Source organism: Clytia hemisphaerica, unplaced genomic scaffold (genome assembly GCF_902728285.1).
Source record: "Clytia hemisphaerica strain Z4C2 unplaced genomic scaffold, Clytia hemisphaerica genome assembly, whole genome shotgun sequence".
In the NCBI taxonomy this organism is placed as follows: domain Eukaryota; kingdom Metazoa; phylum Cnidaria; class Hydrozoa; order Leptothecata; family Clytiidae; genus Clytia; species Clytia hemisphaerica.
The window spans coordinates 426,034-441,177 of NW_027104543.1; the positions used below are offsets into that span (position 1 = coordinate 426,034).

The window sequence follows — 15,144 nt, forward strand, 5'->3', positions numbered from 1 at the left end:
TGTGTACACTTTTGCCTTTGTCACTTTTCTGCTTTTAATTGACTCAGGCAAAAATAAGCTAATGAAGTAAAGCCACACAAAGTCATCCCACTTTTTGCTATTTTGAGGAAACATGAAAGTGAAAGTGAAAGCACTCCATCGCAGTGACCCCCCTGTTTGGGCAGATTTTTAACTTACTGACAGTGACAACATGTACACTAGTTTTACTCTAATACAGGAAACGCCTCAATCTCCAACTAAACTTTTTCAAGCAAATTTTGCATTAACAATGAATAATTTTTTTTATAAAATGGTGAGATTCTCTGATCAAATCCAAGAATTTCATTTGCACAACAATAAAGCCAGAGCCATGCATGACCTGGGGGTACTAGGGTTGAGAATGTCAGGTATATGCGGACCAGACCTATGAAAACTGACCCTTAAAGAGATTAAACTTTGCAAAATTTTTGAATTTCCATGGTTTTGGTACTCTTAAAAAGACCCAAAAAATTCCCTCGACCTTGACCCTTGGAGAATAGAAATGCTATTTTGACTTTTTGTTGTGTATGAGGGCAAGAAAGTGCCTACTACGCAACATTAAAAAAAAGAACGACAAATTTAAAGATAAATGACTAATAACAACTAACAGTAAAATACAAAATAAAAATTGTTTTGAAACAATAGATGCGAAGTAGACACTTTCTCTATGTGTAAGGCCCCTAATTTAGGATATTTTGTCCTCTGAAAAATTGATTCAGAGAATCAAATCAATTTCTTGGCAAGGTAGCTTAGCTCTGTTCAGTTATAGGCGATAGAAGCCATGTTGGGAACAAGGTCAACAATCTGCTCATTGTCCATATTGTATCTGATTGTATTTGACATTTTAGTTAAAAACTTTTTGCAAAAATCAGAAATCAAAAGGAGAATCTGGATAATAAGGTTTTTTAAGCAGCGTAAATGATTAGGGTGAGGGTATGCAAAATGTCCTCCTTATTAATAGGACTCGGTTTTGAAATGTGGTTGATCTCATTCTCATTATAACTTTTGTGAGCTTCAGGATATAAGTATCCTGGCAATGATTATAAAAATTAAAATGTAAATATTATCAATCTTGCACTTTAACAAAAAAAAAGTTCTGACCAGTTTTTCACATAATGTACAACAACACCAAAGAATATCAAATTTGAAAATTTAGTTTTCATTAAGTTATGGTGAAAAATCAAAAATGGGCATTTTTTTGGATTTCCTAATTATTTATGTCATTCCTTTTTTTAACAAAATCAAGAGATTACTCAATTAACTTTGTTTTTCATAAATTAGCTATAGAAGTGGTTCCCTCCTCTGCATTTGAATTGCCACAAAGATTACAAGTCTCTTTCTATTATAGACGGTTTTATAATAAAAGATGAAAAATAATTAATGTGATGATTATTTGGAGTAATGATGGATGAAAATAGCTCCCAAGATCTTTGTAAGTATTTGAATTTTCTCTACTATTCCTTTATTCAAAATTTAATTATGTCTTTCAATACTTTTGATATTTTATCTAGTACTCTTTTCTCTGCAGAATTGTTGTCAAGCTAAAATGTCATCAATATTTTTACGTCAAATTTTGTCAACAAACTTGAGTATCTTAGTGTTACATTGGCTGAATTGAAAATTAACTTTCTGTTACCATCAACAACAAGCAGAAAATAATTTTCATGATTCAAACCCTGAGAGTTCTATCTAATCACTTTTATTGTATTTTTACAAACTAAAAAACATTGTAGATCTTCCTGAAAGAAGTTCTTTTAAAGGCAACAAAATTGTTAAATATCTCACTCGAATGACAACTCTTCTTTCTAGTAAAGAAATTGTGTTAAACTTCTTCTCCTGAATAGGAGACTTGTTTTACATGCAGTTGCAAACTTTCTTATGATCTTTATTTTTATAAGTAATTCGAAAAATAAGCAGCTAAACAAATGTTATTTGTTCTTTGAGAGATAAGGAAGTTTGAATATTAAAAGTTTCATCAAATCTCTCTTATGGAAACATGCAAGCCAACTCATGATAATTTTTGAACAATGAAGCATATAAAAAGCTGGTTTTCTTTCCAAGAAAGTGAGTTTCTTTCGCTTAAATATGTAGAGAAAAATACCAAGATAGGAAGATTTACAAGTAGTTTTTATGAAGAATAAAATTTGATTTTGTTTTTTAGACGTGACAAGACAGAAACTAGTCGTGGTTAAAAGGTAATTGAGTTATATGGTCATAAAATCAGATTTTCATTGACCTTAGTTTAAGTCTCCCGGGACCTTTTAATCTAATCGTGCCTCGTCATGAGGCTGAATCATCGATATAAAGGAGCTTTGGTATAAATATTTCTAGTTGTCTTCAGAATAATTTAGTCTATTTCCAGCTATGTTGTCTAAAAGGTTTCACGAGAAATATGGAGGGCTTCGTGTATTGCAAACAAAAACTATGGAAATTCAAACTGAAAGACTTGTCACTCAAGAAAGTTATACTGTTACTAAATTGCAAATCAGTCCTTTTAAATTGGTTATTGGAAAAGATACTCAAGTAAACAACAGCTTTGTTGTTAAGACAACAAAGAAGATTGCAGCTTTTGATGAAATAGGCAGAAAAGTTGCCAAGCCAGATGAACGTTTTACTTTGAAGATTGATCCCCATAGAAAAATCATCAAACGCCCTAAAGTTGCAGACTATATCTTTTTTGCACCAATCAAATTCAACCAGCACGAAGATATTATAATAGAAAAGGCCCAAGAGTTTAAAGAGACCACCAAAACACAGATTGACGAAAATCAGAACCAACTAGCTTGTCATTCTTTGGCGCATTTAGACTATCATAAGTGGTCTTTTCGGGCTAGTTCAGCTAATTTGTGTTGTATTTGCACAAAGTATAGTAAGCAAACATATTACTGTTAACATTGTTTTGATTCTAATTATTGAAAAACTTTACTTTGTGGTATGAAAAGGAATGAATATTATAGCCTGATGAATACCTTATTACACGAATATTACTAGGCAAGTATTCAACGGCCTTGAAATTACACGCAAAAAATAACACGAATTTAATTTGCTTTTTCAAGGACACCACGGCTGGTTTTAATTAAGGGAGTTTTTGTTAACACGAAATTTTTCAATTTGTGTTAATAAAATGACTAGTAATATTCGTGAAATAAGGTAAGTTATTGCTAGGGATTTTTGGTTTTTTTCTTTTCTAAAAAATTGTTATTTTCACCTCAATTAGATGAACGATCAGACACCCAAAAGAAGACCTTCACCAGATGGATCAATCATATTTTGAAAAAAGTATCCTTTTGTTTTGAATTTGAAATATGTTATATTTCATATGTATGTGAAGAAATTCATAGAATTTCTGTCCAACTATCTGCATACATACATTATATATTTTTTGAAATGGATTTGGAACAAAATCCTGTAGGCTTCGAATCCAAGAAAATTTACAAAAATGAGACTTGTTCTTCCATTTGATACAGGTTTTTGAATTCATTCATAGTGATAATGATTCCTTTTGAAATTTGCAGTAAATATTATTAAATTAGAATTTTATTCTACTTTTTTAAGCAACTTCATTATTGTTGATTAATGGTTTCTTTTTAAATTTCAGAACGGTAAAAACATTGTGGTTAGGGACTTGACATTCGATTTGCAGGATGGTGCTGTTTTATTGGCACTATTGGAATCAACAACAGGAAAAAAAATCGTAAAATTAAACTTTCAAAATTACTTTTTTGCAAATAACCTCCTCTTTTCATTATGAATTTTGCAAACTTTTTAGTCATATTTCTGTCTTGGAATTCAAGCTTCTCTTTATATAAATGAATTCCTTATCCAACGAATTTAGCCAACTTTAAATAATTTTTTACTAATCTCTACCTAATTGACTGTCTCAGGCTTCCCATATGGTAGCAGGTATGAATAGTCTGCCATTTTGTTTTTCTATTTTAGTTGTCATCAGTGGAATCGAACTTTTTTGAAATTGAAATTCTAAAATCTGAACTAAAACACAAAACAACATGTTGGACTCAGTGTGGACTAATCGACTTAAAATCTGGAAACACTCAATTAATCCAAACACAATTTAGAATTATTGTATATATAATGAAAATAGGATTATATCTTTTTTTTAACTATATATGTTTCAGAAACAAGAAAATGGAAGAATGCGTGTACACAAAATTAGCAATGTTAACAGAGCATTGCAAGTATTCCAAGGGTATGATGTAAGTATTACTACATTGTTTACAGTTGAATTTTCTCCCAAGTTCCTCTTGCCGCTGGGTAGCTTGCAGCTGCAATCCAACCTGCCAACCGGATCCAATCCGTCAAAGCAATATTGGTTAATCTGAACTGATAACTGAAAGCATTGGTCCCTAGTCTATGGTTTAGCGCAAGTAATTAGTTTTGAATTAGAATTTCAGAACTTAGTCATGCACAATCTGATTGCTACCTATTCCATAGGTATATACCTGAGGATCTAGGAGGGTATACCCGAGGGTATTGGAGAGGGCGCCACTCGTTTCCATGGATTTCTCCACTTACCCTTGATTTATCTGATTAGTTGCTCTATTTGATAAACAGAGAGACATCAAGTGTCATATGACCTGGCCGGGTGTTTAAGTTTCTCCCTTGTGCACTATAGCTAGATCATCTACCTTCATACTACAGTCAGTCTCCCAATTAACATTTTTAGTCCCTTAAGGGAAGAAATTTTTGTGGAATTTAATTTTGCGGTTCACAGGTCAAAATTCGGAAATTTCACGGAATTTAATTTTGCGGTTTAAGAGGATTTTTTGTTTACACAATGTCCTATTTTTCCCTAAAACGACCAATTTTAGAGGTGGTTTTTTAAATTCTGAGATTATTTGTGTTTCGCAGAATTTAATTTCGCTGATTTGTCAAAACACTGCGAAATTAAATTCCGTAAAAATATCTTCCCGCAAAGATTTTTTTCCTTATAAGGTATGTTTTTTTCTGGTATCTCAAAGTTTTATTTAATCATATTTTTCATTATCTTTCTTCAGACAAAGCTGGTTAATATAAGAAGCGAGGAGATTGTGGATGGTAACATCAAATTGATTCTTGGCTTAGTTTGGAGCATCATCCTACAGTTCCAGGTATAAGGTTTTGAAATCTAATGGAAATTTCTGTTGATGCTTTCATGGGTATGTTATTTACATGAGAATATTTGTGGTCATTGCTTTTTAAGTGGTATTATCTTCTTAAAGTTTTTTACAAGTGGAAAATAAACACAAACTTAATCCCATCCATGCCATATCTTTTTCAAGTGTTGATAATATATGTTTTTCTAACAACAAATACCTTTATGTAGACAGATGTGGAGAGTTTTGTCGTGTGACTATTTGGAGTGGTCTCTATTTTTGGAACCTTTTTGAATTGAAGTGGTATTTCCATTAAAAGAGCCTTAAAGTTGATCAAATAATGAAACTTCACATTACTTCCAAAAATCAATAAATAATCCTACAGTCTACCAACAAGGAGTAGACTATATTTAAGATCTGTAAGCTCGGGCTATTATAACCAGTTGAGCATTTTCTCTAGTATTACATCGAAAGTACAAGATCGAATAAAATTCTCATGAAATGCAATACTAATAAATAATCAAATAATGACAAACTTCAGCCTATTATACAAAACTTTATTACTCTCCAATAAAATCTAGACTTAACAGGCCATATTTTAGAAAGGCAGGACAGCGTCCGTTGGTGGCCAAAACGGGCACTTTTTCTTAAGTTTTTCTGCTAAAAAGGCTGTTTTTACCAAAATTTTAGAGATTTCAGGAGGGGCAGCGTCCGATGACCAGACACTAAAAGGGCGTGAAAAATGGCCTGCTTAATATTACCTTGATTGAATAGCAACAAGTGAAATACCTTACCAATGATAAAAGAGTCTGGTCTTCTTTAAATTGTAACAAAGTCTCTACAACACAGCTGTTACACGTTTTTTTTTATAAGGAACCTTAACTTTGCTCTGAGCCTGGAGTTCCTTATTTTTACAGAGAATTTCAGTCTCAAAGTTCCTTATGGAGTTCCTTACTACATAGGAAATTTTGAACTTTTTGCCCCTTGAAAGATCAAAATTTGGTCAAATTAGTCCCAATAAGGTACATTATTTTCAAATCCACTTATTCTCAGCCTGAGCAGTTCCTTACAATTCCTTATTTTTTGAACCATTTTCAGCCTCGAGTTCCTTATAAACGTGTTCCTTATAAAAAAAAAAAACGTGTAGTTCAGAGGTCCTCCTTTAAATCAATACCCCAATTTGCATCAAGCATCCTTGCACACAGGCATGTTTTAAAAGGTGTCCATCCCCTCTCTAATGATTACTTTATTAAAACTATGATAAATTTTGTGATTAGATATTTAAATCATTTAAAAGTATTTCACACGTTTTTTCATAAGAACATCTGAGAAAAATTTAGGATGTTCTTATAAAAAACGTGTAAATGTTTCACTTTATTTTTTAAGGTCAGTTTTTTTTCTGCAAATCCTTTTTTCTACAAACAAGAGTAATACACATTTTACACCACTTGTATGGCAATACCAATTTTTTTTTGTGACTTCCCCTTCAAACACTATTAAAAAACATTACTTATCAAACTGTGAATACATGTTTCAAAGAGAAATCTGTCCTTTCGTTACCATACACGTTTTTCATAAGAACAAACTATGTAAGAACATAAGGCTTCGATGGCCAAAATATTAAGAACATGCTAAGAACATTGGACTCAAAAATACTAAGAAAAAATGAGAACATTTTAAAAGAACATTTTTAGGCTTTATGCTCAAAAAGTTAAGAACATTCGAAGGCTTCAAGAAATTTTGGATGTTCTTATAAAAAAACGTGTGTTTAAAATAAACTTCTTTCAAATTCTGTTTTGTAACATTTTTAATGTTTTGTTTAATACATTATTAACAAATCTTGCCTCTACTCTCTCTTATAATAATTCCAACTAAATACATCTTTAATTCTGTTAGTGTTAACAAAAAATGTCATTCTCTTTCTCTTTCTCGTGGCTAGTCATTCTTTTTTCTTGTGTTTTTTTCGTGTTTGTAATCAGTGTTTGCAATGTAAAAAGGAAATTCAATCATAAAGAAATGACTTTCTCCAAACTTATCACATAGTGATAAAAGCAATACAACATCCTCTTGATGTGAATCTGCTGATGACCCATCTAAGGTAATAAAACTAAATTTTCCATGTTTTAAAAATGATGGTACAAGAGAGAAAAAAACGACTCCATTATAAGTTAATTAGCTTCTATTAACTAAGCGATAGCTTTTTGATCATTATTTCCAGTTTAATGAGTATCCCCCTAATCTATGGTATGTTGTTTAAAGAGAAGTTTGTCATTTTTTTTCTTATAATTACTTGCATACATGTATAATGTTTCTTGTGTTCTTTTTCTTGTTTGTGGAAGTGTGTGTAAAGGGTTTGGTCGTCCATCAGTTTTACTTTAGTGTTAATAGAAAATGTGTATATGGTATATCAGTATGTGTTATTAGACTTAGAAAGACTCAAAATCAAAGCTAAAATTGAACTTTTTTATTATTGAAAGATTTTCCAAAGGGAGAAGAGGATGGTAGGTGTTTTTACGTTTGTTTTCCTTAAGCTTTTTGTTTGTTTTGAAGTAATCATTCAATCACATAACTCTTTTTTTTTGTTCAAATGAAAACACACTGTCGAATGTTGACTAAATGTAAACACAGGGTAAGGTTAAAGGAGGCTAAGGATTTGATCACAAAATGTTTATTCACGATTTGTTTTTAATGCTATAGTTCTACTTTCTTTATCTTTTGATTTTTTTCAATGATCAGCTCGTTTACTTGTTAAGATACCTATCTATCTAATAGTTAAAGGTATCATCACATCATATAAATGCTCTATATTTTTATGCATCCCTAGTAGAGCTACCATTAACTTTTTCTCCTTTAAATTCGAACCTATATCCTTAACTTAGGGTATAGAGCTACACAAAAATCAAAATTGAATCTTGGCATCTCTTGTTAGGTTACACCTGGTTTCATATTGGAATTCAAAAGGTTCTCCAGGTAGCCATGGAGAGGTAGTATAAAATCTTACAGTATATCTTAGGTATTCACTCAAATCTCCCACCAAATACTTACGAAGTTTTCCAAAAGAAAATTTATCAGTAGATTGTATTTCAATTGCAATATTATCAGCCTGTGAAAATTTTTTGTGTTACCTGAGCCTTTGAAACCTCTTTTTGCTTCTACGCTTTTTTAAGCATAGATACTTCTTTATACTAGTGTATGCGTACGAGCTTTTTTTTACGAACTTTTTTTTTGCAACTCTTGTCATGTTTGACTGTTTGTTTTGCATCATAATAAAAAACTGTGTTTTCTTGATTTTTTTTTGTGATTCCATCCTTCTTGTATGGTCGTCTCTCTTGAGCCCCCCTATTTTTTATTGAAGGACAGTCGTCATTAAATAGGATTTACTCTTGATGTTTTTTGTTTACAACTTGTTAGAAACAATTTTTTTTTGAAATCTACATTTTGAAGGTTTTTTTGAATGTGTTGAAATTCTTGTAGAAAAATCTCATGGAGTGTGTTGTTTTTAGATTTTGTTGATTATTATACCAACTAGTATGAGTTTGTAAATTTTTTGGCTCTGTGTTTTTTTTGTTGGTTTTATGTATCACTTATGCTGATGTTATGATTGGTTCAACTAGTTCTGTATACTGGAAGTAAATCGACTTGGAGACAAAGTATGAATTCATATTTTCGATTTCTCATGTTCTTCTATCTCTTTTAAGCTGTAGTGGTTGATCTTGTAAGACTATTAGATTTTAGTTCCTGATCTATCAGCTTAAAGACTATTCAAGTTTTTATGTAATAGGTTCTCATCATGAGATTTAACAAAACCCGATTTTGGTAACACTGAGGCAATGAGAAAATCAACATTTTAAAACTTTTAGGGATCACCGGCTTCATCATTTTTCAAGGCTCAGAATCTTCCAGTAGTAAAAACATATGCCCTGCTTAAGAACGTTCAAGGAATTGGTTTGGCCGATCCAATCTCTCCTCTTCGATTTTATAAGGTTCTTTAGTATATTTTCAGCTATCGAATAGTGTTTAAAAGTTTGTTTTAGTGAATAACCTACAAGTACATCCTTCTTGTCTTTTAGTAAATTCTTATCCTCTTAAAGTTTCAAACTTGCCCTCTTTTAGTTCAAAACTATTGATTAGAAAATAAGTTTATACCTTAAGTTTATAGAGCTTCTTGAATGCAACAAAAACAACATCAATTTTTTGTTGTATGTAACAAGAAAAGTTTCGATTTTTTCAGCTAAGTATTGAGAGAAGGTGCTAGAATGCTAGAGTCTGTCCTATGGTTACTATAATTGTCCAGCTAAATCATGTGAGTGCCAAATGCCTGATTCTAGTTTGAAAAAGAACCAAAATTTTGCTTCAGATTATTTCATGATATTTTCAGGTTTTTTAGATTGAATATAGTTCTAGTCTAGGGAATACTATTTTATAATATTTATAAAAAGCCAGGGTACAGAGTTATATACCACGAACGCAATGAAACTACTGGAATTTAATTTTCATGAAGTATGTTTTCCTTGACTGGAATCATAGGAATCCATCATAGGAACTTGAAAATAGATTTCACTTCCTGGCACTGTCTTTATAATTGCACAGAAATTACATTTTAATGGATATTATTAATAACATATTACTTACCTGCTATTTTTCGTTTAATAGTCGCAACTGAAATATTCAGTTTCAAGTCCCCCCCCCCTCACAGACAAGAGTTTGGATTTTGCGGAAATTTTTTTTTGCTTTTTTTTGGTTTCAACTGGAAGTTCTAGATATGTCCTTTTAGAAAACGTGGGTGGGGGTGTGGAGCCATAGTTATTCTAAGGTGTTAATCGTGTTATCATTCATTCCTCCACTAACTTTTATTATCTATAGTAAAGTAGAGTCTTTTTAACTCGAACCTCTACAATTCGAATGTCTCCTTAACTCTAAAACGTTTTCTTCAGTTACTTCAGCTTACAATGCCTTACTCTATAACTCGTACAAATTTTTGTTCCACGTGCGGGTTCAAGTTATAGAGACTCAACTGTATAGTTATAACAATGAAAAAAAGACAACGCTCTATACGCGACTCGTTCTCTTTTCTATGTCTCCTTCAGGTGAAAACGGTTATCCAACAAACACTCCATGCCACAGATTCCACCATGGAGGTGGAAAAGACCTTATTACAATGGTGTGCTCACTCTGTTCACAGGTACCTTATACATTTGTTTTTACTTGTTTGTAAAAAAGTGTTTTTTATCCTACGTCACTTGCTGCAACCACTGAACTTTATATACCCTGGACCAAGAAAAATCTTTGATCGGAGTTTCTTACAAAGTGGTCATACCTTTTATGGTAGCACTACTCGATATGGGTCAATTTGTAATTCAATAAAATTTCCGTTTAAAAGTTTTTTTACCCAGATTGAGTAGTGCTACCATTAGGGTACCACTTTCAAAAAAACTGCGATAAAAGGTTTTGCTTGGTTGGGATAGATGTACTTGCAATCCAATCGGCTGTTGTGAAAATATGTTATACAATATAGCATATCTTGAAAAGAGTACTTTTGAGTTTTTTGTACTGGCTCACTCCAGATATGCCTTGTTATTTGTTCTTACATGCTTTTTGCCTGCTTTAAAGCTTAGGCAGTTTTGAGTCCAACTAAAGCGTAGTTAAGATGTGTTATTTTGAGTACTGTAACAGCTACATGGCAATGCTCCCCAGAATTGAACAATCTGCCGGGATACCAGCCTCAAATATTGTGAACTCGTGAGTTCTTAGACTAGGTTCAGACGTTACGGTTTCGTATCGTTCCGGCATGGTTTCCATTACAGAGCGAGAGTGTTCATATTAGTTACGGAACGTTTCGGAGCAAGAAAACATGGAAAAAGAAAAAGTGGAGCAAAACTGTTTCAATCAGTTTTGCTTTGTAGCGTTTTCTTTTTTGACGTTTCGAATTTTGACGTTCACACTTGTTTCGGAACCGTTTCGTTTCGGAACGATACGGAACCGTAACGTCTGAATATGGTCTTGAAAAGTGACGGGGTAGATTTGAATCCATGGTCTTGAACGTGGTTGAACAATGAAGACTAAAGTTGCCCTACGCAACTATAAATGACTTGAATATTACCCACAGATATGATACTCTGATTCTGTTGTTTTTTACATTTTAGATACAAAGATGTAGAGATCAAGAATTTCACTAGCTCATGGAGAGACGGTTTAGCTTTCAATGCTATTCTTCATCATTTCAAGTAACTATATTTAAAATACGAATCATTTCGCACCTTGCTTTAAGTACAGTCGACGCTCTCTAATTTCAATTTTCAAGGGAATTGGATTTTCATCGAATGAGGGAGCGTATCGAACAATAGAACCTCGTTTACGGGAGCTTTTCGTTGATGGTGACTTTCAATATTAGCGAATAAGAGAGCGTATCGAATAGTAGAACGTCGAATTAGAGAGCGTCATTTGTAATTAGATTAAAGATTTATAAAGGGTTGGCATGACAGACTTACATCCCAAGACAGAAAGGTTACATATTTTGTTTAAGTTAATGTTGGCAACAGAAGATTTTTTACCCTAAATAATGAAACTAACAGCAAGACCGATCATGCGAGACCATGCTTCTATTTAATCCAAAAATATTTTACAGATGACTTCTAAATGGCGTGTCTGAATTTAGAATAGCCCGAAAAACTGATATTAGGCTAATCCATTAAAATGGTCTGTGATGCAGGATGATTATAAGAAACATCTTTATTCACCTCCCCTAGTCCACAGGCCCTAACATCAGGGAGCTTGCATTAAATCTGAAAATGATTAAGAAGGTTGATCTAGACAGAGAGAGGTGGTTGTATACCCCCTTGTCATTATCATTCAGTGTTTGAACAAGTAAGTATTGGAAATGCTTATTAAAGGTAATGTTATATTCTTTTTATTTTCTATCTAGGCCCAACTCTTTCGATTTTCAAAAGTTAGTTGGTAAGCCGGCTAGTGAAAATTTGGCACATGCTTTTGCAAAAGCTCAATCAGAATTCAATATACCACCATTACTGGAGCCTGAAGGTTTGATTTTTACTGTTTCTTTTCGTTCCGTATAAGGGGCCATGTTTGAGAAAAAACCTAATGAAAACTTTTTTTTGGTTGTCTGGATGGTAGATTTTTCTTTCACTAGTACTCTCATACTTATTTTTCGTTTGTAGACCAGGATCTTCAAGGGGGTCCATGGTAAACCATGCTTGCTTCCTATGAAATGAACGGAGTAGAACGGATTGTTGCGCTTGCGCTTTAGACTACTAACCCGTTACACCTTTTTTCATCAAAATCTAAATCTCTAAATATCTTTGTCCGACTTAGGAAAGAATATCGGTCGCTGAAAAATTCAAGATAACTTCGTTTTCATTAAATTACTTCTTACTTTATGTGTGTAGATGTGAACACAGACCATCCAGACAAGAAATCCATTATAATGTATGTGACCACGCTTTTCGAGACGCTGGGTAAAACCAAAGAAGGAGCTGAATCAGATGGATCTGAGCTGGATCAGGTATATATTTATTTTCTTTCAATTGATCCTCGACCGAAATTTGCCAGTGCTGAATGACGCTTATAATGTTAAGTCATTGCTATTCATAATCACTGACCTTTATATATCCCTGGGCCAAGTCACTGATTTTTGAAAACTGGTACCCTAATTGCGGCACTACTCAATAGCGGTGAAAATGCATCGAAAGCGCTAGATATACTTTTCCTCGAATACTTTTTATGGTGTAGTACCGTTAGACGTTAACTTTTAGCTTTGCAATGGCTTTTTCTCGGGTACCAATTCCAAAAAAAAACCCAATCAAAGATGGCGGATTTAGCTTGGATAAGGGGTATATAAAGGTTAGTGTTCATGATATGCACCACAGCAATGTCTTCTGACATTACATCACCGACCCAATAGCTGATTGGTTGTAAGTAATGTAAAATCAGCCAATACGTCACTTTCAATCAATTAGCTGTTGGGTCCATGGAAGACATTGCAATGGTGCATTCATAGCATGAGTAAAGTGCTCACAGGATATCGAAATTTGACGTCATTTAGCTGTGATAAGCTGAGTTTGTGTTTTAGTGTGTATTCACTTAAAAGCAGTGTCTTCTAATAGTTTATGATTAGTTAGAAGTCGTTCAGTGTCTGGCTCACATTCCAACAGTATTTTTGGTGTTGTGCGAGAGCTGAAACGTCTGTTAGTTAAATGTGTACTGATCTCATTACAAATGACATTTTTGATATCATTCCTCATAAATCATAGCTTAACGAACGCTATTATCGAATTTCTTAAATTTTTCAAAAAAAAAACGTAGTTATCTGCTTATGTCAAAAAAGTCTAATGCGTTGACAAAAAAAGGACTTCCTGTTCTGTCAGCCTAATAGTGCTATTTTTTTGTTAAAGCTATAAAATCTTGGGGTTTTGGGGGTTGGAATAAGACCAATTTATAACAATTTATAGCAATACCAAAATTTATAAAGATCATTTCAGGCAAAACCTTTGCTGGAGGTCTCTACAAGTGAGACCTACTTGGATTAATACCAAATGTTCCTAATTTCTAATTTCTTATTGCACTTAACGAGGATGACATTGGAACTTGACATTGGGCCAGCATCATCTATGATCTTACTGCTATCCAGATGACAGAATAAAACATTCATTGATTGCTTAATAACTTGGTATTTAAATGCCCTTTTAATTAATGTAATTGCCTGAGAACAATACTTAATGATAATAATATGTCTGTATGATCTTGTTTATTGGAGGTTTAGAAGCACAAGTTTAATTTTTATCTGATCACTTTTTTATGTTCTTATTACAACTACCCCTTGAGTTCTTAGAAAGTATGCACAATGTTAGAAGCTGTTCTCTTAGAGAAACTGAACAAGTCTGTACCAAACTGGATTGTTTGAACTTAAGAATTAAAACAAGTTCTGCTGAAGTTGCAAGGTCGGCTTTAAATCAAACCTTCAAACCAGTGCATACAAAACTATTCAAATCAAAGCTGCTTGGAAGAATGCACCCAGTCAACACGTACAATTCTCGTGAAGAAAGATCGAGAAAAAAAATTTCTTTGGAGAAGGCCAAGCAATGTTCTAGTTTGAAATCATCTAAATGTATTAAAATTGGAATAAACAACAACCGTAGCCTAAATAGGATTGAATATCTGTTGACTATTTTACCAGATCTAGTGAATCCTTTTTTTATGGACTTTCGAGGGTTATGAAAAGGAACCCTTCCCTCTTGCACATACCTGGTACTTTCCGAAGTTTATGTGACGTTTTGGTGAAGTTAGCCTTTAATAAAAATTTGGAACTGCCTGCTTTTTTAGTAGGAATCCGACATGAAAAAGATCAGTTTATTTTCATCATCTCTCAAGTTGTTGTATATTTTCTTATAAAAAAGTCGATGAAGGGGGATTTCATTTGATTACTATGGCATTTCTTTATTGTCAATAAATAGTCGTATATTAAGTACATCACACACCACAAGAGCGTAAAGTAGGGGAGAGTAGGCTTTTTTATGTTTATGAAAACATCTAAAGAAGCTTTATAATACACTGATCAATTAAAGTAGTTTTGGCATCGTATATACCACCATTTTGCTAAAAGGGAGAGAAAACAAGGGAAGGAGACGAGCTTTTTAATTTTCTTATTGTTGTGAAATATGGAATAAAGGAAAAATAAATCTGTTGTCTGTTGGAAAGTCGTTTGATTGCATATTGTATTATAATGTTTATATTTTGCTGCAGCAGACCGTCCAGTTGGTGAGACATTGTGGAAAGCTTTTTTTGACTTTATTTTGTCTCTACAAATTGTTCCTAACTTTAGCGCTGGAGGATTTTGAGACGGACTCGGAGACATTTATAGACAACCAACCGAATCTTGAATTTTATCTAATTTTGTTATTGCTTATTTTCAATCTGAGGAGGAGCTCAATATTTTGGTTTTTCGTCAAACCTATTGAGTACCTCTTATTTCGGCACCTCTTATTGTTTTTGACGGCATATTACCGAAGAGCAGATACAC

The 15,144-nt window shown here is 33.0% G+C and overlaps 1 protein-coding gene and 1 long non-coding RNA gene across 2 annotated transcripts; both read left to right on the forward strand.

Moving 5' to 3' along the window:
• The first annotated feature begins 1,368 nt into the window (after window positions 1-1,368).
• On the forward strand, window positions 1,369-3,712 carry LOC136822651 (uncharacterized). The gene is made up of 4 exons (XR_010848919.1): window positions 1,369-1,450; window positions 2,180-2,213; window positions 3,236-3,297; window positions 3,617-3,712. It is a non-coding gene; the product is annotated as an uncharacterized lncRNA (long non-coding RNA).
• A 460-nt stretch (window positions 3,713-4,172) lies between these two features.
• LOC136822638 (alpha-actinin-4-like) lies at window positions 4,173-13,408 on the forward strand. Its single transcript, XM_067078907.1, has 7 exons — window positions 4,173-4,232; window positions 5,034-5,126; window positions 10,199-10,293; window positions 11,255-11,335; window positions 12,034-12,149; window positions 12,515-12,630; window positions 13,379-13,408. The coding sequence occupies exons 1-7, from the start codon at window positions 4,173-4,175 to the stop codon at window positions 13,406-13,408; spliced, it is 591 nt and encodes a 196-aa protein (XP_066935008.1).
• The last annotated feature ends 1,736 nt before the right edge of the window (window positions 13,409-15,144 follow it).